The sequence below is a fragment of the Protobothrops mucrosquamatus genome, unplaced genomic scaffold, assembly GCF_001527695.2.
Source record: "Protobothrops mucrosquamatus isolate PMUCROS unplaced genomic scaffold, P.Mucros_1.0 scaffold850, whole genome shotgun sequence".
NCBI classification, from domain to species: Eukaryota; Metazoa; Chordata; class Lepidosauria; order Squamata; family Viperidae; genus Protobothrops; species Protobothrops mucrosquamatus.
The window spans coordinates 244,036-270,254 of NW_015387105.1; the positions used below are offsets into that span (position 1 = coordinate 244,036).

Sequence of the window (26,219 nt, forward strand, 5' to 3'; positions counted from 1 at the left end):
TTAAAACCTAACTTGCAATATCTTTAGGTTTTAAACAATTAGTCTTACCTGACCATAGATGAAGTCCATCAAAACCATAGGAATATAAGTCATCACCAACACCATTGCCACCCCATTCTTCTCCACCCACAGGATATGGTGAATAACCTTCTGTTGATGCCCAACCTACACGAAGGTGAGTAGCTTCTGCTGTTGTAAATGGCTCCACATAATCAGCCATTAATTCATAATACCATTTCCTGTACTGAGCAGAGCCCTCGCTGATTCCAAGGAAAATATTTGGTCGCATGCTAAATATAAGCAAAATAATATATTTTAAAAATCAGTAAAAAAATCACAAAATGGATTTTTTAAAAAAGCAAACTTTTTAATGCTCAGTTCAGCTACACCTAGCAAATTTAAATAAAAATAATGTTATTATAGAAGTGCTTGCATATATATGCTCATTTATAAAATGTATATAATGTATGTTCTTATTTGTGGTTTTTTACTTGTGTGTAGTATGCACTGTGGACAGCACTTAATTTCGTTGTGACTTACACAATGGCAATAAAGATATTCTATTCTATTCTAAACACATATACATGAGCACTAAAAATAATATCCTATTCCAATTTTTACCTGCTCACATGATTAACAAGGCGAGTTTGAAGAAGGAGATCTCTCCCTGGCAGAAGATTGTCACAGATCAAATGTTGATTGGATCGCACAGCTACTCCATGACATACACACAATGAGCACAGAACATCTAATACCTTGGGGGGGGGGGGAATGATGATAGAGGTGGTTATGAAAGTTTTAAGTCACTATAGCTTCTATATAAAAAAATTAAATGTGCTTCATTGTTATCTTAAAATAAACTTTATGTTCTACTTATAAAACTCATATGAATCACATAGACAATTCAAATAAATTCATGTTTGTCTTATATACCTTATGGTTTCTCCCATGTTTGTCCAAAAGACAAATGATTGATTTAATATGTCCTTCTTTAATAATATTCAATGCTTCTGGACTTTCCACCAACACACAGTGTAATACTTCAAGAATTCCTAAAAATATAGAAGCCCCATTTTAGTATTTAACTCTTTATATTCTTTCAAAAATATACAATAAAGAATAGTCATAGTAATCTAAAAATGATCATAATAATCCTTTTTCTTCCACCGGTATAATTATTTTAAATCAAGAGAAAAGAATACTTTAAAAAACAAAAAGGACAACATAGTTGCTTTTGCTTTCATATTGAATTAATTTGCATACTTAAGAAAATGCTTCTTATACTAATCTTGATAAGCATGGATATTTAAAAATAACTTAATAGTTTAGCCAATTAACATAGACTGCTTTCATATGTAATATAAACTTGGAGTGAGAATTCATATCTCGCCAATTTCAAGCAGCCCACAAATTCCACCATTTTTCCAGATTCTGCTATAGCTTCTCTACTGTTACTTTGTTTTATAACAAATTTAAATAAATCAAATTTTTGATTTGAAGTAAATCAAATATTTTACCAATTTCAAGAAGATTCTGAAGGTTGTAAAGAATCAATTGGGATTTTGTTTTGTTTTGTTGATTTGTTTTTGTTCAGGAGCTATTAAATACAGTACTTGTTGATTAGTATTCTGAGGAGAATATCCAATTTAGTAGATAAGACCATTTCAAACTGTACCACCCAAATGGAATGGAGTTATGTACAGAAAAATACTTTTTAGTTTGTGGGATAAAATTAATATTATGAAAATGAAGTATCAAGACTGATAAATATTTTTTCCCTTGTTTTAACTGTCTTATGATGATGGTGATGATTTTAATTTTCATGATTTTAAATAACTATCAACCTCAATCAAATATTGAATAAATTATATTAACTACATACCACTGCAGGCTTAGATTGAGTTATTATTTAGCACTCTTGCAAGCTTGGCACGTTCCTGGTTCTAACTGCAATAAGGATTTGGCAACTCTTCCACTACTGAAAGCAGTTAGACATATTTGGGCTCAACTGGACAGAAAATTTAAATGTGATTTTTTTCCTCTGATGAGATACTGATAATTAGTAGCAATACTTAATTAAAAATGGCTGGTGTTTTTATGGAAAATGTGAGCTTATAATGAGATCATTACATCAACTATTAAGTAATGGTATTTTTAAAATTTGAAATTTTGCAAATAAAATATAGTTTATGTAAAAGTTATAGCCTGTGGTACATACAGTATTCGGCCATGATGCTCATAGTGCCTCTGGCACTTTGAAGCACTGGAAGTGTTTGAGAAGTCCTTTACTGGGACAAAACTAACAATGTAATATTATCACAAAAAATAAAAATTGAAAATTACCCACAGTTGATAAATATAGAAAAATTTTGCATATCTTTGGGATTGGTCCACAGTTCTGATCCAACCAACATTTTGTGCCTGCATAGAGATACACATTTGGCCTCTTTTCCCAGTTTCCCAGTAATTCCAATGAACCGTGGAATTTTAACCTTATATGATCATCCTCTTGCTGTACATTATGAGTAAGCAATCATATAACAGAGAACTTGTTGAGGGAAGTGACAAATGTTCTGCAAGCGTTGCCCTGTGTTTTCTGAGATCTTATGGCTAGGAAAATAAAGTATTTAACTTGATCTCCTGATGAAGTAAAGCAACATATTCAAAAGGCAATTGAAACTTGCTTTGCATCCTTACTGTATAAATATGCCAACAGGTTTGTAATGCAAAAGAAGCTTCTTTCCAAACATTGCCACATCTACCACAGTTGCAGTGTCATCAGTTAATGACATCTTCAAAGACTGAAGAGGAGAAGGAATGCTCAGTTGCTTTTTATTGTATTCTGGATTCTTTGTAAAGGATTCTTATGTCTGACTTTCTTTGTATTTTTGATCAGCTGGACCATCCACCCTCCTTCTCATAGATTCACTATCTTATTGTCTATGAGTTTGTATATTGAAATGTAAATTCTACAAATCATGAGATTCGTTATTGCTTAAAAATCTATAACTTGATACACACCACTAAGTATTTTCTTGCTCACAAAATATATTCATAATCATATTGAAATAGAGCACATGATATAATCCAGCCAGATAGTTCCAGTGATTATTGACACAATGTGTGACATACCAAAGAATCTTGAAAGGCACTTAGTAAATCTGTGCATTGACAAAATTTCCATCTGACAATTAGAAAAGGCCATACTGCTTGGATCCCCACGTATACTATGCCAATGCAGTACAAAATACTAATCTTCTTGAGAAGAACTCAGTGTATATGAAGGCCAATACCAGCTAAAGAAATAGCAGCTGTGATTTCACATGTTGTATATATATTAATAATAAAGCAACTGGAGATCAGTTGAACACCATCCGCATTGACAAAATCACCATCAATCCTTCCAAAAGGTAGTTTTACTTGTAACAGCTTACATCCTGTGACAATACCTTTAATTTTATTAAGCAACATATCTGCTTATTGTTAAGCAGATTAAGTAACAATACCCAGGTCTTTGGGAAGAACTTGACAGATGGACAAAAATTGCAAGTCTAAACATCTAGCTAACCGTGCAACCAACTATAATAAAAATAAAAAATATTAATTTTTATTTTATTTTTTATTTATTTTTCACATTTTTGAACCACTCATCTCCCTTGAGGATGGACATTTAACAATAAAATGTTAAAATATAAAAACAGCATATAAAAATAAAAAATTTAGAAAATTTAGAATTTAAAAGGAGGCAAGGATGATAAAATCTGTTAGAAATTAGTTTAAAAAGCAAAGGGACACCTCTGAGGTTAATATATTAATAATATGTAATATACATGAATAGTTGTTTTATATAAATACTATTTACATTTTATCCAACAGCAAACAGGAAAATTTTCCATAGTACTATTATATATTTTTTTCATTTTTGTTGTAGTTATATTGTATTTTTTTCCTTGTTCATTATCCAAAATATCTTCTAGTAGATATGCAGGCTGATCAGTTCATTTAATAAATAAATTAAAACAAGTTAAATATCATCAAAGATGCATAAAATCTCGGCAGCACATACAATAGTACTCAGACAACTCATGCACTACATGTTAAAATCCCCCATATCTATAAAACAAATTATGCATCAAATTTTGATGAGATGTATTCATTTATTGCATTTACATCATGCCATAATCTGTCAACTCTCCGTTTTATTTTATATTCCTTAAACATCTTTCTGTTTAAAACAAAGCTCCATGTTAGTTTTTCCCCCTAAAATCCAAAATACAGTCTAGTTCAGCTGTAACTAATTGAAAAACAGCTGTCATTATTAAGCTGCAACTAGGCCAGTCTGAATTGCAGGGCAAAAATCATCAATTTGGGTAAAATACCAAGTGTTGTTTGGTTCCTTGTTGATCTAAACTTTTGCCATTTAAGCTCCTTTAAATGTATAGTATTAAACTGTTTATGAATTAACAACCAATTAACTTAAGTACCATGCTTAGTACATTGTAGGTGCTTAGAGAAACAAAAATAAAAAATCCATATGATACTTACTATATAAGATAGAAATTATATCAGTTATTCAGTTAATAATAATCTCTTTGACCATGGGTGACTCAAAACAATAAGGAAGGACAGATGCTAAACAATGAAAATAAGGACCAAAATTAATAAGGTTTTTCTTCACTAGCACTTAAAACTCCATTCCCTCCTTTATCTGCTCCTTACTTTACACTGCCTGTTCTCCTTTCCATGTAATACTGAAAGTAACCAGGTTATTTCTGGGCTATAAACTGGGACTACAAAACACTGTATCTCAGAAGAACACAAAAGCAAATCATTTTAAGGTTCTTGTCAAGAATACGACTTCCAGTTTTGCGTCGCGGTGAGATAGAACATATGAAGGCAGAGCTCTGCCTTCCGCGCCCAATTTCGCCCTGCTGGGGGCCCTGAAAAGGGCCTAAAGTTGCCCTGAAGAGGCGATGAAGAAGGAGGGGTGCTTTGTCGATCACAGAGAGACCGGCCACACTTCTGCGGCCAGCCATTAGCTGCTGACAACCGAAGAACAAAAGTTTTAATTAGCACTCGTAAACAGCATGTTTGGACTGAGTGAGAATATTGATCCTTTCTTTACTATTTTACAACTGAATTTCCTGGGAAAGTCTCCCAGGAAGCTTAAAACCTCCAGATGTGAACAGAAGCGGTGTTTTAATTTTTTTATGGGGGACAGAAATACACAATACTGAAGTGAAAGTAATACAAAGCTACAGTTTTGATAAATCTGAGAACTGAGATAAATTGTTAAGATTTTCTCTTTGGGAAAAAAAATATTGAGGTGAAATATAAGAAATATAAGAAATCAACTTTTTGTTTTAAGAGTGGAAAATGGACTTTGAGTGACATCTAGTGGTGGATTTGAGTATAGTACTATAACTAGCTGCTTGGTGAATTTCAGCTTAAGGGAAAACAGCTGGCAATAAAGGAAAATATTTTGGCATATTTATCATCCTGACCTTCTTGGACTATAAATACCTACTGAGTTTGGACTTTTAATCTCAAGAGCTAGTGGAAGAAAAAGAAAAAATTGACTTCTGAATATGACTGGCTGCAGGGAGGTTGAACACTTTGAACACTGGGAACATTGTGGATTACAACCTTGCCTGACTGATAACTTTCAGGATACTTGAGACAAAGGATTACTATTAAATATTGCTATTAGGACTGGATTCTAAAGGCTATGTATAAAAAAACCAGAAAACTAGAGGAAATTCTGTTCCACTCTTACTGAGACTGTAGGATTTACAGGAATGCTATAGGATTTCTAGGAATGATGCCTCAAGAAAAAACAAATACCTTTCAGAAGGAAGTACTCTCTATGCTACAGCAAATTCATCAAACAATTCTTGCACACAAAGAGGACATAAAAAGAAAGCATAATGAGACTAAAAATAATCTAGATGACATAAAGGACCAAATCTCTAAATTAAAGCTACAACTGGAAAGCTCCCAGACAATGACTACAAAGTATGAACAAATAAAAATCAGAAATCAGAGGGTGAAGCAGAAGAAATGGATCTAGAGATAGAGGAGATAGGAGAAGGGAAATATAGACTGCCATACGCAAATAAAATACTGCAAGACCTACCTATAACAATGAAAATACAAAAGACCCTTTACTCTTTTATCCAAAATACACCTGATGACAAGGAAGAAGATTCTAGAAAATGGAACATAGAGCGGACAGGGGAAATGTTTAGGGAATGTGGATGGGCGGAGTTCCCCCCAAAAAAATACTCTACCTAAATTGTCTTCCTCATGCCAAGGAGCTTGCATAAAAATAAAAAGAAAATTCTTGGGCAATTTAATTGTCCTGGCCTGGAAAGTTGCTTGCCAAAGAAAGAAAGCGAGAGTTAGACTTAAAAAACAGAGGATTTGAGCTATTAGTGGGGGCACTATCTATTTAATATACTTGTTTGAATATGATTTAAAAAAAAAGTGTTACCCTTAGATATAACTAGTTTTTTATAATGGAAGATATGATTTAGAATTAAAATAGCATTATTTTTCCTTTTGATATGGGAAATTTGAAGATAAGAGGATTGGTATGAATAAAAAGTTTTAGCTATATAAATGTAATTAATATTGAGAAAATCATAACTGACCAAAGTATTTTAAATATTGATGGGAAATCAAACTTTAATAAGAACACAAAAAACAGGATATTGACTTATGAATTGATATTATTGTTACTTCTATAATATTAGTAAAATATGATGAAGATGTTTATACCGAATTTTGTAAATATCAATAGTATTAAGAATTGTAATTGTTTAATGAGGGGAAAAGGGAAAAAATATGGGGAAGAAAGGAAGTCCAAGGGAAAAATACTGGATTGTGCAGTACGGAATAGATTTATATTGAAGAAATTAATGTTAAATATGTGAATCCAGATAACATGTTGTTTGCTAAGCTTTAAAGATTGTAATTTTTTAAAAATAATAAAACCTATAATAATAAAAAAAGAAAAAGGCAATAATTGCCTCTGGCCAACACAAAAAAAAGAATACCATACGAAACTTATCTTGGACCTCCCTAGGAACAAAGGGAAATTCTACCTTTTAACCTATGAGATACATTAAACAAATGCCGATAAAAATTATCGGACCACAAAATGAAGTTTCTGTGTACAACATAATATCCCAAACAAATCTGAATCATATCTATATAGACAGCAAACAAAACAAAACAAATATACGATTTAATATTGCTTTTTAAGCTTTTGGCAAAATTTCTACCAGATTCACAAACAACAATCTTTCTATTCCTATTTGTAGGTACCCAAGGGATCATTATTAAATTAGTACTATACCAACTATTCATATTGAATTCTGAAAGAAACTATGAATTCAAATATACATCATAATGCGAAGAAACATACCAGAAGATGCTTCCAATCTCTCCAATCTACTAATGAGCCAATCAAGAGATCCGGAGAACTGAGCACAATTTTTACGATTCCCTCTAATCAAAGCCGCTAGGAATGAATAAAGAGATAAACTCTTAATTTAAAAATCCTCACATGCACTGGCTGAAATCATCATATAGCATTTTGACCCCCAATTGGAGTTTACTAAATTAAGCGTTAAGTCATAATTAGGATTAGAAAATATTCTATAAAAATACTAATTATATTTGGACTGTTATAAATGATAGCAATATTAATACATGCTTAATAGTTAGCTATGAAATCCAGATATTAGAGTAAAATTGCTAATATCCAGAGTACTGGTAGCCTCTTCTTGCAACAGTTCATTTAGTGAACATTCGAAATTACAATGGCACTGAAAAAAGTGACATGAGTTTGTCAGAGGGTTGCAGAAGGTGACCACATGACCCCAGTTGTACTGCTTACAACTGTTGCAGTATCCCCATGGTCATGTGATCAAAATTCAGACACTTGGCAACTGACTCTTAATTTATGACGGTTGCAGTGTCCTGGGGTCATGTGGTCACCTTCTGCAACCCTATGACAATCAAAGTCATTGGGGAAACCAGATTCACTTAACAACTGTGTTACTAACAGCTGCAGTGGTTTCACTTAACAACTGTGGCAAGAAATGTTGTCTACAGTCTAAACAAACAACTACAGTCTAAACAAATTCTTTGATTTTAATCCAAGGGTGCACTTGGACTTCTGAATATCTTCATCATACATAATAAATATATGTTTTTCATAAATCATAAAATTTCAACATTCCAGGGGTCTTAGCACATATATTTATGTATGTTTAGATGTTATTAATCTGTTACTTGAAGGTATGTCTTACCTAATAATTCATACAATGAATTTAGAATAGATTTCCAAGTTTCTCCTGCTTCCTTTCCAGCGACATCAGCAAAATGAGCTGCACTGCTGTATACATGTAAGCGATCAATACATTCAAGCACTAAATTGATCATACCCTAGAAGAAAAGGTGTTTATTCTCAACCATTTTGTATTTTGTATAAAATGAATACACATAAAGTGTCTCCCTCTTTCTTTATTTACACACACACACACACACAGAGAGAGAGAGAGAGAGTGTTAAAAATCTCTGAGGTTTTTTTTTACATGTGGTATTGTATACATACTTATACTTGTACATAGATATCAAGTAGGTAATAAAGGAACTGAGCTTTGGGAAAACAAACAGGCCCAAGAAGCAGAAAAAGACACAGTTAAATATTGACTTATAAGCAGGATGACCCTATCTTCATATTTTAGGAAGAAATAAGTCATGCTGCATTAAGACAAAATCCATCTTTAAGACTACATTTCTCCATAGGTATTGTTTAGCTAGCTTCTTAAAAGCATTCAATTTCTATATTAATTCCATCTCCATATGGTTATCAGTCTCATTGAGCCATATATTTTGCAAACCTAATATATTTCTAATATTCTGCATTTACAGTCTTTTGAAGAATGTGTGTATTACAGGCAATTCATGTATCTCATGTTTTCCTGGAAGATTATGATGGAATGAGACCTAAAATGTGATTTAGCACTGTATGTGTGTGAGGTTTGAGCTCACATACTCTACTACCTCACCTCACATCTCCTATCTGCAAGTCTACATGAAAAATACTGGAATGACTCACTTCACGTTTTAATTAATCGTGGCTTATTACTGAATCCCAAAAACAAAGTGATTAGCTGAAAAGATGGGATACTGTAACAATATAAATCATGTAGTTTATGATATTGATTTGCTTGGTTTCAACAAATCATAGTATAAATTAACTCAATTTCCAATGCAGACAAATGAGAAATTCTAATGGCAGTTTAAGCTTGTTTGTAACCTGTACTCGTAGCTTATTTACTGACCTACAAATAACATATAAGGAAAGGAATTATACAGACTTGTGAAATCTTCAGAAGATAAAAATGCTTTTTGTTCTGACAAGGTTTGCCTCCATTGGAACAGAAGCCTGAATTTAAAAATCTTATAGACATTATACTGCAGATTTGGAACAGTTTTAATTTTTTTCCATAAAGAAAACAAGATTGCTACCTCTTCTTGGAAGAGATTTTGTCGATTCTTCAGAGCTCTTAGGCGGTTCTGTTTGTCTTCATGCTCTAAGTGGTCATCTGGTGGGTGGAAGTAACCAATCAAGTCCTGAAGGCTAAGGCTGACTGATTCAATGGGTAAATCAACTATGGAAGACTTAGCTTTCTTGCTGAGAGCATCAAGGCCCCTAAGGTTAATGTAAAAGTTCACTCATTAGACATATATTTTCATCTGATTTTTTCATGCTATCATTACAATATCCTGATTTAACCAGTTAATTGGCAAATACATGGTGTCTCAGTATCAGTAAGGAACCAGCACTAAGTAAAAGGGGTGTGTAAAGATCATCCAGTCCAATTCTGATTTAGAGCTCTGGAAATGAACCAAGCAGTTCACTCTGGAGATAATCTAGTACAATGTAATGCCCAGATTGTGATTCGAAGAACTGGAGCAGCTGTCTTCCAGGTGAAAAGCACAAACAGCTATAATTTTCCCCCCAGAATATCACAATGACTTTTGCAGGCAAACTAAAAAGTTGTGAGGGAAAAATTATATTAAAACTATATGAAACGGGTGTAGCAGCTTTCAAGGCAATTCTTTTAAAATTTAGTATATGTTTATTGTTTGGGGACAGCAAGGTACTTTACATAAAGAAGTAAGTCTCCATATAATTTGGTATGGCTGATATGGCTCCATTCAAATATCTCATACTCAAGAAAAACAAATCCGAAATGGAGTTTTGTGAAGATTCATAAATGAAAATCTCTTAGCTTCAGCTAAAAGTCATGCATTCTCCTACTAAATAACCTTATTAAGCTGTTGGCTTTGGAATGTTAAATATGACAGAGCAAGTGTGAGACTAGTGATTATAGGAAAACCATGGTACACGTATACCTTATGAACCTGTTGAAAAGGAAGACAGTACTGCGAATAACTCGTGCTGTACGTGATTCTTCGTGCTGAGATCTGGATAATGTCAATCCATCATCCATATGGCCTTCATGGTGCATGATAGCCTGCAACAAAAAGCCAAATGGAGAAAACCATGCTAATATTTGACGAAATCTTTTGCTCATTCTAATTCTATTTCTCTGGATGCTTCAATTCAGGCCAGTCAATTATTTATAGTAGTGATTTCCATCATTACTCTATGTCTTAAAGCTTACTCTTGGAAACATAAAGGTGATTCACCCACTGTTTTGTATGAGATCTGCAAACATGGCTACCTCATTACAGAAAATAATGGACAAAATCCATATATTGCCAATATAGGCAAATCCCTATATAACTATGAATTCATTGTCCAGCCAAATAATCCAGTCTTGAGAGTAAAAACAGAATAGTTCGGAAGCATTCCCATATGCAAATTAAATCAAAGAATGAGTGTACTGGTGAAAATCCAGAATGAATTATGATCTATGTGGAATGGCAATTTAGAGCTAACAATAGCAACCACTTCATAATTTGTGATTAAAACCTTTATTCCAGATAATGAGGTTTGCCCTTTGTGAACTGCTTATAGGTAAAACCATACTAAGAGTATCCTGCGCACATCCTGTGGTAGATTTCATTTTGCAGAGTTGTATCTATTTATCCTTCACAAGACAACTTTTATATTTGTTAATTATTAATTTTAATACAGTGAAGGAAACCAGAACTTTTAAAGATTTTTTTTCATGGAATATTTTTTGTTAAGTCCTTCTAAATGCATCCTCAGAGATACTAAGACCACTGTATTTGTTGTTATGAAATCCTATACTTTTGCCATAAGGTTATAACCAGTTTACCCACTAGTTTTTTTCTTTTTTCTTTTAATAAATAGCTAACTTGTGAGTTTTATCTTAGCAGTATAATTAATATGGATTTGCATGGTTCCAAAGCAATTCCTGTGTAATTTATCTGAAACATTTTTTACCATTACTTCACTCCACTTTACAGATGGTCTTCAACTTTCAACACTAATTGAGCCTAGAAATTATGGTTGTAAGCCATGATGGTCATAAAATGAGTCATCATCTGACCAACCCAATTTCATAACCTTTTTGGAAGTGAATGTTAAGTGCTATGGGCATTTTTTTCTGGAAACCAGAAATAAAAGCAGTTTCTAGAAAAAAATACAATAAATTGCTGTCAGATGACCATGGGGGATGTCATAACTTCAAAGCTGACTAGTAAATAGCTTCTGGGGGAGGGGAGGTCTGTCATAACTTCAAATAATCACTAAGTGACCAGTTTTAAATTGAGGACCACCTGTAATACCTATCTATGTTTATTGAATCAAACTCCATTGGTTTATTTACCTACACAGATACAAGTGTATTGTATATTCAAATAAAGTTGTTCCTACTAATGCATTGGTGTTTTATTTACCTACACAGATACAAGTGTATTGTATATTCAAATAAAGTTGTTCCTACTAATGCATATCTGTTGAGTGCAAATGAATTTCATAGTTGACATTGTGTATCTTCTAACTTTGCTTTTTTGTTTTTGTTTTATAGGAGGTTATATATTAGAAACCTGTTTTGAAAACAATGGCAGTAATCAAGCAGAAACTACAAAAAAAATGGTGGAAATCACTAAAGAGTATTTGAGCCAAGCTATCAACAATATGTTCTTATTGCCAAGGTTGCTAAACATGCAAATATTTGTAGAAAACTAGAGATATTTGTGGATTCTGAAGGTAGCGTTACTGATTAACTTTCTTTTTATTTACACCTGCCAAAAATACACTCTTGTATATTTTTTTTCCTTTTAGCTTACAGATTTTTGCCGCAATTGCAATTGTTTTCAGTAGCTTTGAAAATATCCCTTTTTCCTCATGTGCTAGGCAAGTTTATATAACTCTTACATTTTATAAAACAAGTTAAACATAATGCCAAGAAAAATGAAATTAGAGAAATTTCTTTAGTCATTATTTTGCTGGACTCTAGTAAAAAGTCATCATATGGCCAAAAAATGTTTATATCAATATAAATAAAATATAGGTAATCTTTGCTTAATTATTGCCCAGTTTAGCATCCAAGTTATGACAGCACTGAAAAAGTAACTTTGTGACCTGTCCTTGTATCTACAGCCACCATAGAATCCCTGCAGTCACCTGATCACCATTTCAATGCTTTACAACCAACTTCCAAAAAGCGGAATCAATGGGTGGGGAAGCTGGCAGTAAAATCACATCATGATCACAGGTGTCTTGCTTAACATTCGTAGTAGAAGTGAGGTCATATGTCTGTCATATTCTCATGATGTCAGCTTAATAACCACACCACTTAGTGAAGGAGTTGCCAGTTCCAATTGTGGTTATTAAGCAAAGGTTATCTGTATTTGCATTTCAGAAACCATGCTGAGCAATCTGCATACAAAAAAAGTTTGTCACATGAACAAGTAAAAAGGGAAACAGTGTATATATGTGCATATAAATATATGAACAGAAGCCTATAAAAGAAAATATTTGTAGCTCAGGGTTGAAATGAGGGGTCCTTAGTGCTCTCTGAGCTTGGTTGTTTTCTTGCAGAAGTTTCATTTCCCAAACTAGGTAACATCAGCAGTGCTAGAAGCCTTCCAGTCCAAAAAACATCTCTGTTTTGAGGAATTTGGATTGAGCTCTTCTGTAGCAAACAGTATCACTCCAAGATATAGCTCTAATGGTGACTGAGAGACAAACACATTGAAATTGGGTTCTGGGTAAACTTTAAAATAACAGAATTGGTAGGAATTCTGTAGGTCATCTAGTCAAAGCTCCTGCTCAAGCAGGAGACTCTATATCATTTCTGACAAGTGGGCTTCCAGTCTCTTCTTAAAAGCCTCCAGTGATGAAGCTCCCACAACTTCTGAAGGCAATCTGTTCCATTGGCTGATTGCTCTCACTGTCAGAAAAATTATCCTTATTTCTAGGTGGAATCTCTCCTTGATCAGTTTCCATCCACTGTTCCTTGTATGGCCTTCAGGTGCTTTGGAAAATAGGTTGTCCCCCTCCTCTCTGTGACAGCCCCTCAAATACTGAAACACTGCTATCAAGGCCCCCCTTGTTCCATCTCTTCATTAGACTAGCCATGCTCAGTTCCTGCAACCATTCTTCATATGTTTTAGCCTCCAGACCCCTAATCATCTTTGTTGCTCTTCTCTCTACTCTTTCTGAAATCTCAACATTTAGCATTAATTTCCTTGTCACATCAAAGTTAACTTTAATGTAATAACCTTGTTTTAAACACCTTACCTTGCGCTGCACAGATCCCATTCTTACAGACTTTGCATCCACTGATTGGTAGGTAAGCCACAAACCTGTGTCTACATGCTGTATAAAGCAGACTGAATCTCCATACTTTATTTCTGGGGTTCCCATGCCATCCACTTCTTTTCTTATCCCTATATCTAATTTCTCCTACAAAGAAAAAGAAGCCAGTTGTTACCTACAAAACCATTTTGAAAGGTGAAAATTTTTACCTCAACAGAAAATGATAAGCATGGTTAATGATAATACTTAGTCTGTGGCACAAGATTAATTTCAATAGTACTTAAGTAAGCTTATTTTCCAGATGCAGGTAATCTTTAAAGAAAAAGCAACTACTCCAAGCACATAATAAATGTGTATAGTTGTCTTTATTATTCACATTTTCATTTATTGTTACTAAATCTATGTCTGAATTGTGTAGTTCTTCTATATAAATCATTACATATGCATAATGTTAATGTAGTACTGTACATGCAAACTAGAATTGCAGTTACAAGCCAGTTTTCTACATCATATCTATGCAGTTTTAATGACACACTCCATAAACACCTGTGGTTTTGTTTATGTAGGTGTGATAAAATAGGGTTCTCTTAAGTTTATGGTATTTTTTGCAGGGAATGGCTCATGTCCATATTTTTTTTGTTAAAAAAAATGTTTTGGCAACATTTTTATAATGTTTGGCTAATAAGATTACTATTCCATCAAAAAGCTAGCACATATTGTATTTTAAGATTATTTTATCTAGTATTAGGACTTTAAAAATGTAAATATAAGATGCAAATATGAAATGAAACATTATGGAGCTTTATATTAAAACTGATATATTTTAGTTTAGCCTACAGAAATATATTAGGCTTGAAAAAAGGCCTGAAACATAAACAAAAAATTGAATAATATCTAACAATACAATTTCTGTATCGAAGAGTAACTTCCGTTTTATTTGGCTGAGTTTATTCCAAATAAATTGATATAAGATTATAGTCTGAAATAATACATCTTTTCCTAAGATTTTCTGATAACTTTGATTAATAACAAGAAGTTATTTCAGTCTGAACAAGTCAAGCATTTATCTAAACCCAATGCTATATTGTACGGAAGGAAGGAAGGAAGGAAGGAAGGAAGGAAGGAAGGAAGGAAGGAAGGAAGGAAGGAAGGATATTTTACTGCAGTCTAATTATTCTTGGCAAACCAATAGATCAACAGTAAAACTTTTGAATAAAAACGTTTCCATTCCTTTTATAAGATTTTCACTAACCAGATTTAAAGAAAATGTGGATTTTTAAGGGTATGACAGTGTTGAGATGAGGGCTTTGATATTCATAGCAATAGCTGTTTGGTAGACATTAAACAGATGGCAGCTTCAAAGCTGCAAAAAAAAAAAAAAAAAGGCTGCCAAACTCCTGTTGGCCTCGAAAAAGCCTAGGACTCAAACCTTGGGTCTGACATACATGTGGGAAGATTCCTATATGCTGCTATATAAACATTATTATAGAAAAAAATTCTTATTCTCTGCAATAAAGCTACAATCTACTTGAGAATGTGGAATTGAGCAAGTATTTTATAGCCATAATTTGTAAGAAGCTTGTTCTATATATATTATTATTCCCAATACTATAGCAGGGCAGGGCACACTCTGACCCAAGATTAAACAAGATTGCAAATCACCAATTCCATGTGCCAGTATCAGAATAAAGTTGCAACCCAAATGGAACAGTTAATCTGGATGATAAGCCATTTAAGGTCAATAAATGGAACAGAGTGTACACTGCTTTCTGCACATGACCTACAATTATTGCTTCTGTTGCTATCCTCCAACACCAAGCATACACCTCTTTCTCTCTACAACCCTCCTCGTACAATGTGAACGAAGTGTTCCATTTTCTTCCTAAGAAATATTGCACCAATGCATGCAGGGTCTATGCTTATACTGTGGAGAAAGTGGATATTTGGCATAAAAAATTCCTGCTAAAACTCCCCTTTTGAAATATCTTTTTTTTCACATTTATTTATACAGAGCAGTTGCAAGCAGTTATTCAAAACACTACAGATCTAGTAAAATGAGTCCATATCAATTTCCAAAGCCTCAGAGACAGGGGTACACACATATTAAACAGAGCTCGGACCTGCCAAGTTATGTACATATCTTCATTTAATCATTCCTCTACACTACACTTACCGGTAGATGGACGCTGCATATTCTAGTAGAGTCCAATGCCATCTACAACTTCATAAAATCCTTCATCATCCAGAATTACATTTTTCTCACAGAACCTGTTATTAGCCCACTTTACACACAGCTTAAACTCGGAACAATGCAAGCAAAGTAGTAATACTCTATGGAAGCAGAAGTTGGAACTTTGAAGAAGTCAAACAAAAAAAGCCTAGGATCAAATATCTTACTTCAGACACATTATCTGAAGGCTCTAGCTCTCTGGAAAAGATTCTAATCCTAGGAAAGGTGGAAGGAAAGAGAAGAAGGGGATAGCACCAAAATGGGTGGATTCAGCTACAGATGGAATACCTAAAAAACCAAATTACAATTCACCTCCTTTCTAGCTATCAATTATACAGCTAATACTGAAGTGTTTGGAAAAGAGGAAACACAGACTCTGGGGCTGTGCTATCAATCTCATTCATGAAACTCAGATTCTGCAAAACATCACTAGTCAATGTCAAAGATGTAATTGTCTTGCCTAAAGGACTGATGAGAAATTGCAGAAAGGCTTTATCTATTGTTTTTCCTCCCCTGTAAATTCTTTGCTGTTAAGAAGGATGGCTAACTCCCAGTAGTTTACAGTTGCCGGTTCTTTTAATCTAAACTCATTATGGATCATTGCCTTCTTCCTCTTATTTCTAGGATTCTGTAATAGCTGCAGAAAGCCCGTGGTTTTTTACCAAATTAAATTGTAAGCTACCCTGAGGTCTAATTCATAACAAAGAATGGAATGAATATTTAAATGATTTGAGTATAAATCCACAACAATGACTTTTGGCATCCACATAGTTCCATCTTCCAAAATCTCATGAATCATATTTTTCAGACCCAAGTGTACATTTTTCTGATTACTTATTTGGACAATTTATTTAATCTGAGGATCCCATTCTGCACATGCAGCAAGTAGAACAGTCTGCACCCACTGTACAATCACAAACTCTACCTTAAACTGAAAAAAGCACTGCCTGCATTTGTTTATTTGGATTACCACATTTTTTTTAGAATAAACTTCAGATGCATCCAGCTAAATTTGAATCTATTCCATCCTGGACCACCCTCCCTCCCTTCATATACACTATTAAGGATATACAGCATTTTCAGGACTTTGCCATTTTTTCATTATTTTATTCCCAATGTTGCTGCTTTAACTGCATTGCTTACTCATCATACCAAGAAAGGGGTTCCCTTTGGAAAATATTCTGAGACCCAATAAGTTTTTATCCTATTCAAACAGACTCTCAGTTCCCAATGCACCTTCTGTCCACAATCCATATGCCACTTTGTTATTCAAGCTGATTTTTTATTTGTGGACTGTGTTTATATATCTGTTCCAGAGTCTAATCAGACCTTGTTTCCCATACATTTTTCCCTAATAGTTCCTTCCTCCCAAATGTAATTATTGCCTTTTAACATGAATTGTTGGGTCATAAAGAGACTTTTCAACAATGGTATTATCAGACATACACCCCTCAAGATTCAAACTAACTACATGAATTTAAAACATTTACTGTCAGCCCACATGGGTAAATTAGACAGGAAACAGGACTAGATGAGCTAATTATACTTTATTGTAAGGTTGCATTAACAGAATATTGAAAGTCTGAAGGTGCAAACTTCCTGCCTGAACAATTTGGGTGAGTCTTTCCTAAGTTTCCTCCCTTGACTATTAATCCATTGGGGACTCCTGCCTCTCTAATCTGATTGTTTCCTAGGCAGCATATCTTCCCCTCATCCCCAAGGTCATTCATTACACTTCTAAACCTCTCATAGACTTGTATTTCATAACTTAAAGTTGGCACAATTCTTTTCCCATTCTGAATTTCAATTATCCCATCTTATATAAATAAAAATGTAAATGTTCGTTTGTTCAAAATCTTAAATCTCCGAAAGTTCTTCACCGATTGCTTTGAAATTTTGACACAACGTTGCATTCGAATACGCGCGTGTTTTTATATACCTACTATTATATAGATGTCACACCTGTGACAGGTAAAAACATGCTTTTTTAAAAAAACAGCGCCATCTGTTGGACGTAAAAGCAACACACGCTACGATTTTACAATTCCATATTACAAACGTGCGCTTTCTCTTTTCTTTCTTTTCCATTTAACCAGACTGAGCCACAGCAACGCGTGGCCGGGTACAGCAAGTTTTTAATAAAGACTTACAATTTCTGCATGTTTGGGGGAAGCTCTGTTTCATCTACTGATCTTTGCCCTTCATCCATGGTCAGGTTATAAAATACAGAGGACAAATTCTACCTTCTTCATTGCTATGTAACAGGAGTTTAAACTTTATTCCCCCATGCTTGTTTTTCGCCTGCATTTAAGGGAAAAGTGGAAACACTGTAAAGCACTGCTCTCCTCTCATAAACCTCTCAGGCTATCCAGAAGGAATCATGCTTGATGCTTCAAAAACTACCTAAAGACCCAAGAGGAATATTCTCTCTTCATCCATATCCTGAGAAAAGTTCATAAACTAGGACAATCAAACCTGTTTTTATCCCATGCACAAAACTGAATACTAACTGTAAGGGATCAAAGTAATTCATTACTTCTAAGAATGCCTTAAGATAAAGCTGGTCACCTTCTCCAGAATCTTCCTTAATAAAGAGAGACTTGACATTGAGTGAAAATTGTTTAATATAATTGAATCAAGAGATGACAGATTGTACCACTGGCTCTTTCACGCAGGAGACTTTACCCACTCCAAGACATACTAATGTTTCCCTGTGTACTACTTCTTTCTGTGTGTGGCTTCCCAATTGTCTCTATAAAGCTATTGATTTAAAATTATTGTCTCTGCTTGGAAATGAGCAACTGAGAGTTTTGTAGTCTTATCTTACTATTTTTCATCAATAAAGTAGAGTGTATATTATATAAATGGATAAAGGGGAAAAAAGCAACATGTTATGGAAAAGCACTTCAACAAAGTGGCTGAGTTCATAAATTGTGCTCATTGATAATGTGCTTTGATTTGTTTTGGGTAGTATGTGGCATGAGTCAAACCATTCAGGTTTATTAAATAAACAAAACAACTTAGTGTGATAGGAGAAACAAGGCAGTAAGTGAGAATCTGGAGATTTTTACCTTTCACCAGTTCAGGAAAAATCAAATCAAAGTAAAATAAAGAAAAATAGAAAATGCAATACACCTAAATAAAAAAAACAATAATATAAGATGCAGTTCAAGTATCTCAATCACTCTCCTTGCATTAGGAAATGTCTAAACCAGGGGTCACAATCTAACCTTATTTATTTATTTATTTATTTATTTTATTACATTTATATCCCGCCCTTCTCCTTACGGACTCAGAGTTGGAAGCTATAAGCCTCTGAGAAGTAAACTACCCCCACCCTTAGCCTTAAAACATTTGCTGCCACGTCAACAACAGGAGGTGCTAAAGGACACATACAGGGTGCTGGAGAATTGAAGAAAGCTGACAGGTTGCCCAAGGCTACTAAACTTGTATTAAAGGAAGCTGGATATGAGAAGTGGTTCATTTTGAACAATCATATCTTGGCTTACAAAATGCTTTTATTTTTCTCTTTCTATTGGAAGCAAGCAAAGCCCTCCCAAGTCTCTAATTAATCATTCCTTTATTTACCTGAACCAGATACTAGATATTAATCTTAAACCAAGTAGTAATCTTCAGTCACTTTAATAAGTATATACCAAAGAAGGTACCTAAGTATTCATAGTAACTATTAATTATAATTTCATTTTTTGAATAGGGCAAAACATGTTCTGTATTCCATTCCTTATACATTTGTTAATATATTGCATTTTCTATTTTTATTTGGTTTGATTGTACACCACTCAGAATCAATTTGGACTGGGATGGTATCTAAAGTGAAAATTAAATTAATTAAATTAAATTAAATTAAATTAAATTAAATTAAATTAAATTATTAAATTAAATAATTAAATTAAATTAAATTAAATTAAATTAAATTAAATTAAATTAAATTAAATTAAATTAAATTAAATTAAATTATTACAGAAATAATTTATATTACAAATATTTACCTTGGAAGATCGAAAACAAAATGCTGTAGATTTCACATCAGCTTTTTCTTTGTCTGTTAGAAGAAGACTCTTGTCATCCATGAGATTTAAATATTTCCCTGTTGTTATATGTCTTAATCTGAATGGCTGCCCCCATCTAATGTGACTTCCACTCCATCTAATAAAAAAATAAAATTAGCATTCATAAACTCTTTAAATATTAAATGAAAATATGAAACATAATTAAAAACTACCAATTAAAATATATACATATTGCTGATTCCTTCAGTTTTATTTCTGGAATTAAAGGTATGCTGAAATCACATTTTGATGATATGTCAACTATAAGACATTTAAAACAGACATCAAGTTACTTACTAAGAACACTTGCTAATTTCAACAGAAAGCAAATCAAATTGTTTTGGTGGACCAGATTTATTGGTTCACCAAATCATAGATGAGCCATGCATGTGGTCATCAGAAAAGAAACAGATCTGTATCCACTAAATCATTTATATTCAAGTGGCATATTTGTAATATTGTAATAACTCAGTTCATAACAACATATTTTCCCAGGTTTTCTTCATATAATCTACAGCCTCAGTATCTTTGGAACAAAAAAGACAAATGATAGGTTCAGTTAAGCACATTCCCAGATACAATCAATAGAAGGCTGCACAATGCTGAGTTCTGTTTACAACAATATTGTATATAATAAATATTCATTCTTTACATAATGCATCAATTTGACCTACATGCATTGACAGCAAAGATCCTCTCCCAGCAACTGATATTAATTTGCCTGCTTTAAGAATTGCATATTTATGTGTGTATGAAGGTATGCTAATGATTAAAATAATCATTTCAATTATTTTTAACTAAATATTTCACTTTCCAATAAAACAATACAGGAGAGAAAAGCAAAGAAAAAATAGGCCCCAAATTCACTGAGTGGCTAGAGTATGTTCTGATATGAAAGAAAATACTCCTTTATAAAATTATTTGTGCAGCAGATAGCACATTAGTGCCAAACTGAATTTCAAGTAAAGATATTGTACATTTATCAAATCATAGTCTGAGGCAGGGGTATCAAACTCGCTGCATCACGTGACGTGTCGCGACATATCGCAACTTTTTCCCTTTGCTGGAGCTGAGATTGGTACGGCTTCTGTGTGACACATCCGGCCTGTGGGCCAGCAGTTTGACACCCCTGGTCTGAGGCTAATTAAATTTGAAAATGCTAAAAATCTGAGAGGTTAGTTTTTAATTTTTCAAACAGAAATGTGACATAACCTTTGCTCACAGTTACTCTCATTAAGTGATCAACCAATAAGCATTCATTTCCCCAGAATTTCCTCAAAAATATTTTAAAGAGTATTTGGCAGCAGTATGCATCAATACACATGCTTAACAGCTCATTGCACATTATAATCTTGGTACTATTTCCAAATGGAATCAAAATCTTTTAGCATACTATGATTTTTGTAATAACAATAAAACCCCTCTTCATTTAACAAAACAGAATATTAGTTGTCATAATGGATACATTATGCCAGCATTTACTTACGTAACCCTCAAAGTCTCCAGTCTCCAAAGAGAACGAGCATGAATTGACACAGCACCACCCTCATAATGGACAGTTCTACAACACAAAAGACATTTTCCAAGTTTTTTACATATTTGTGATAAAAACCAATTGTTTCCCCCAGGGAAATGTATTTGACTAGTGCAGAAATTGGTAAAAATAAAAATAAAAATAATAAAGTTGGAAGGGATCTTGGAGATCTTCTAGTCCAACCCCCTGCTCAGGCAGGAACCCTATACCATTTGAGACAAATGGTTGTCCAGTCTCTTCTTAAAAACTTCCAGTGTTGGAGCATTCACCGCTTCTGGAGGCAGGTTGTTCCATTGTTCTCACTGTCAGGAAGTTTCTCCTTAGTTCTAAGTAGGTTGCTTTTCTTTGATTAGTTTCCATCCAAGGCATTGTAAAGTAGTATTAACGCTTCATGTGATCTTGATTCTATCCCTCTGTTAATGCAGCCTCGCACTGTGTTGGCTTTTTTGGCAGCTGCAGCAGACGGCTGGCTCATATTTAAGTGATTGTCCACTAGGACTCTGAGATCCCTCTCACCCTTACTACTATTGAGCAAGGTACTGTACCTGTGCATTTGGTTTTTCTTGCCTAAATGTAGAACCTTACTTTTTTCACCACTGAATTTCATTTTGTTAGATAGCGCCCAATGTTCAACTCTTTCAAGATCCTTCTGTAACTTATGCCTATCTTCTGGGGTGTTGGCTATTCTTCCCTCATCCAAATCATTGATGAAGATGTTGAAGAGTACTGGGTCTAAAAGAGAGCCTTGGGGTACCCCACTGCATACTTCCCTCCATGTAGATGCAGTTCCATTGAGGACTACATGCTGAGTACGGCCGGTCAGCCAACTACGAATCCATCTGGTGGTGATGCTATCTAACCCACATTTTTCTAATCAAGTAGTAGGTTGTGGTCTACTTTATCAAATGCCTTACTGAAGTCCAAGTAAATTATATCCACAGCATTCCTCTGGTCCACTAATTTTGTCACCTGGTCAAAGAATGCAATAAGATTTGTCTGGCATGATTTGTTTTTGACAAATTGATGTTGGCTTTTGGTAATGACTTTGTTTGTCTCTAGGTGTTCACTGATTCGTTGCTTGATTACCTTTTCCTGAATCTACATGTACAATAACTAAAACAATGTGTACACACTCGTAAACTCTTTTAAAATTTACGTTTTAAATCCCAGATAACCTTTCTCAAAGCAGTAAAAATGAGTGCATTAGACTGTATTACATAATATCCTGTCCAATGCAATAGGCCAGCTCTGGCATTTTTTGCAAAGCCACCAAAGTGACCAGCATTTCGTTTTGAAATGGCAAAGCGGCAAATTCATGTCTTCCAGCTTTGCTTAACTTTTAAAAATTAAGAGTTATATAAAGCTGCATTAAGAAATTAGTACAGAAGAGAAAAGATCCAAAGGGCACAAAGCTCTTGTAAGCATTCAGGCTTTTTAATGGTTAGGAAAGGATCAGGTTGCTTACCTGTTTCTGTGGTTTTGTAAGCAGTCATCTGTGCATTCATATGAATGAATTTTCTTTTCCTGTGCAGATACCATCAGAACATTCCAAAGCTGAGCTGATTTGAGCAGGTCCCTAATGTTTCCCCCGATTGCACATACATGAAGGACTACTACTTACCTCAGTGAGATAAGTACCCACACTGGGAAAGCAGAAATTTGTGTGAATGCAGAGGCTGCCAGTCAATGAAACAGTTACAGTGAGCAAACTGTTCCTCTTCTTTATGGTTCCTTGCATAGTAAACTATATTTATCAGAGGTAGGCCAGGCCAATTAATGTAGCATAAAAGTTAATGTTATTCAACCAAGCATAGTAAGTTATATAATCCAGATATCAAGATAGTGATCAGATGGTCAGACCAGATAGGAATATAATATGCCTTATGATTTCCAATTATATTTTGAACTGTGTGATTGAAGAAGAAAGAAACACTGGCATAACAGTATCCAAGCTAAAACAAAAACTTCCTAAGAATATTTGTTCCCAGTTAATATTTCACTACAGCTCTAACTCTTCTTTACTGAAAACAACTTCAAATATGGTTGTAGATTTATTGTTGATCATGTGGACTATCCTGCCTGTTAATCTTATCTTGAAAGTTTAAGGCCTTCTAAACTGAAGTTTATTCACATTGACAAACAGCTTCTTTTTTGAAGCAGATCATATCTGTCTTATAGTCATGCCCTGGAAACCTATCTTCTTTAATAACTAAAATGGTTAGGAATATGGGGAAAAAGTGGGAAAAAACAGAAATCGTTGACTAGATGACAGGGCCGTAATGATGAATAAGTATAGGCAGTTGAGCTCAAATGAAACTTACAAAAATATATAAAGAAAAGAGCAATGAATGTCATAACCTTGCTAGGCCCAAGAAAAATTGATCCTCCAAGAATTAAGCATAAGTGCTAGAAAATAGGTGGGCTGCAAGGTTATTTGGTATTTCCTTGTTGTCATATAGATCTAAAAATCTAGAACAGCTAATTTAATAATGAAATTGATACACACATCTTCTGCCATCAGATAGATCAATAATGGATTACTGGAATAAGAAAATATCTAGATTCCTTGATGAGCAGATCACCATATATGCATGAACTTTGTAAATACTTGAAGTGCTACTAAAAGACCAGAAGGAAGCACTTCGAATTGAAAGAATTGGATTTATGATACATATAAATGCTGATATGGAAATATGCACTGCTCAAAACAAATTATGCTAACCAATCTCTGTGATGAAACTGTGGAAGTATGGATGCAAATATCTCCACCTAAAATGCACAAGGAGTGATGAAACTACACATCTTGAGACTTGATTTCAGGGTACTATCTCATCTTGGAAACATGAAACAATAGAAATAAAATCCTGTGAATAGAAAACCTTGATTGCTTCTGTGCAAAGAAGCATCTATATTTCGAGTAGAATAGTCAAGGAAAAGAGAGTACACCAAAGAATGAGGGCACTGCAATGATAATTCATGAAATATCCTTGGTTTATTACGCCCTATAATCTACACAATCTAAGAAAAGTAGACTAAAGCAATTGATACAAACCACCCATGTATTTAAGAACATGCAGTCAAGCTCAGTGTTTAGAATAATTCCCTATTTCTTATTCTCCCAAAAGGATAGAAATCAAAATAGCAGTTTCAAAGTGGGATTTTGTTAGCTAGCATTCAAAAAAGGGGTTTTTTGCCTCCAAGAATTATATTGTTGATAGGAAAAATCTGGTAGACCCATCTCCATTGCACAATGCTTCATTACCTAGGAAGCCTTGGAATTGGAGTAATGAAAACTAGCCTCTCCCACAAGTCCTTAATACCATGGAAGAGTGCTAGTAACATCACTGTGAAAACCAGAGTCAATGTACTGAATTGCACAACCTGAATTATCAGCTACATTGGCTACCTAGCTTCCCAGCTTTTCATTCATAGCATTTGCTTACTATAGTATTAAATGTCTTCTGATGAGAATGAGCTTCATCATGGTCAACAAGTCCTCATCCAGTAAGGAGAAAGATAGAGCTCCTGGTGTAACTGATAGAGATGAACGTGTAGTTTGGGGGTGATGAAACTACTAATAGAAAGCAATTCAAAGTAGAAGATTTGAGACCAAATCTTTAAGAAGGATTAAAAATAATCGGAAACAGTAATGGAATGGGCAGAGATAGATAGTGCCATGAGACTTTTTCAAAGGTTATTGCAGACATTCATGCTTTGCTGCTATAGTTTACACAAAAAATCTGGTGTTTTCCCTTCACTGCACACACATTCGTGGTAGTCGTTTTATTTTTGAGGTGCTTTCTTGATACTGAAGAATATCATGGACCATCCTAACATTGCCTGTCAAATAAGAAAAGCTAACAGTATTACAACCGAAGCAATTAAAAAATAAAGCACAGAATAAAATTGAGATCAATTTCTACAGACTCACTATGGGCTCACCCAATAGTCAGAACAGAAAACATTAATTCAACTGATAAAAATAGTTAGTGACAATGTAATATTTTATAGAGTGATGATGGTGTCTCTGTATAGAGAAGATTTCAATTGGCAGATTTCTTATTCATTCAAGACCCTAAAATATCAGCTATTGTGTATCTTTATGAACCATTGAGAGTGATGACCTGAGTCCACTCAGAAGCTTTGCCCAAATCCAAAAGGAAGAGAGAATATCCATCTGAAGTTGGTACACTAACGCACTGGACACACCATCTAAGCAAGCCAAGACATGCAGGTTGTGAATTACTGACAAAAGATGAACAGTAAATTTAAGGGGAGAAAATGCAGAGTAAATATTTAAAAATAAAAAAAGAATAGTAAATTCAGAAGGGACAACAATCTTGAACAGGAAGGAAGCTAAATCAATTGCAGTAAGAAGAAAGTAAGGTATACAACTCGATATCCTTCAGTCATGTAGTGTGAAAGACTATTTAGGGTTACCAAAATCAGCTCAGCTGTAAAACCTGTGAATGGTGTCTGTGCAGACCTTGAAACTATATTTGTAATATACAGAGACCACAGAGAAGAGCAGGAGAAATCCCTCAGCCAAATTGTACATTTTACAAAGTGCAAAATCTCCAGTTCTTCACTTTTTAAGTCTCTTATATG

General features: G+C 34.0%; 1 protein-coding gene across 1 annotated transcript in view; it reads right to left on the bottom strand.

Annotated features, from left to right (window-relative positions):
• RYR2 (ryanodine receptor 2) overlaps positions 1-26,219 on the bottom strand; it is a 207,825-nt gene that overhangs the window by 149,322 nt on the left and 32,284 nt on the right. The window contains exons 11-20 of the mRNA XM_015819028.1: positions 21,564-21,638; positions 20,018-20,174; positions 13,760-13,924; positions 10,435-10,556; positions 9,544-9,727; positions 8,319-8,454; positions 7,430-7,525; positions 934-1,052; positions 622-755; positions 49-290 (exon numbers count right to left, since the gene is read on the bottom strand). Of these exons, the coding sequence (XP_015674514.1) occupies positions 49-290; positions 622-755; positions 934-1,052; positions 7,430-7,525; positions 8,319-8,454; positions 9,544-9,727; positions 10,435-10,556; positions 13,760-13,924; positions 20,018-20,174; positions 21,564-21,638 (1,430 nt within the window). The remainder of the gene's footprint in view (positions 1-48; positions 291-621; positions 756-933; positions 1,053-7,429; positions 7,526-8,318; positions 8,455-9,543; positions 9,728-10,434; positions 10,557-13,759; positions 13,925-20,017; positions 20,175-21,563; positions 21,639-26,219) is intronic.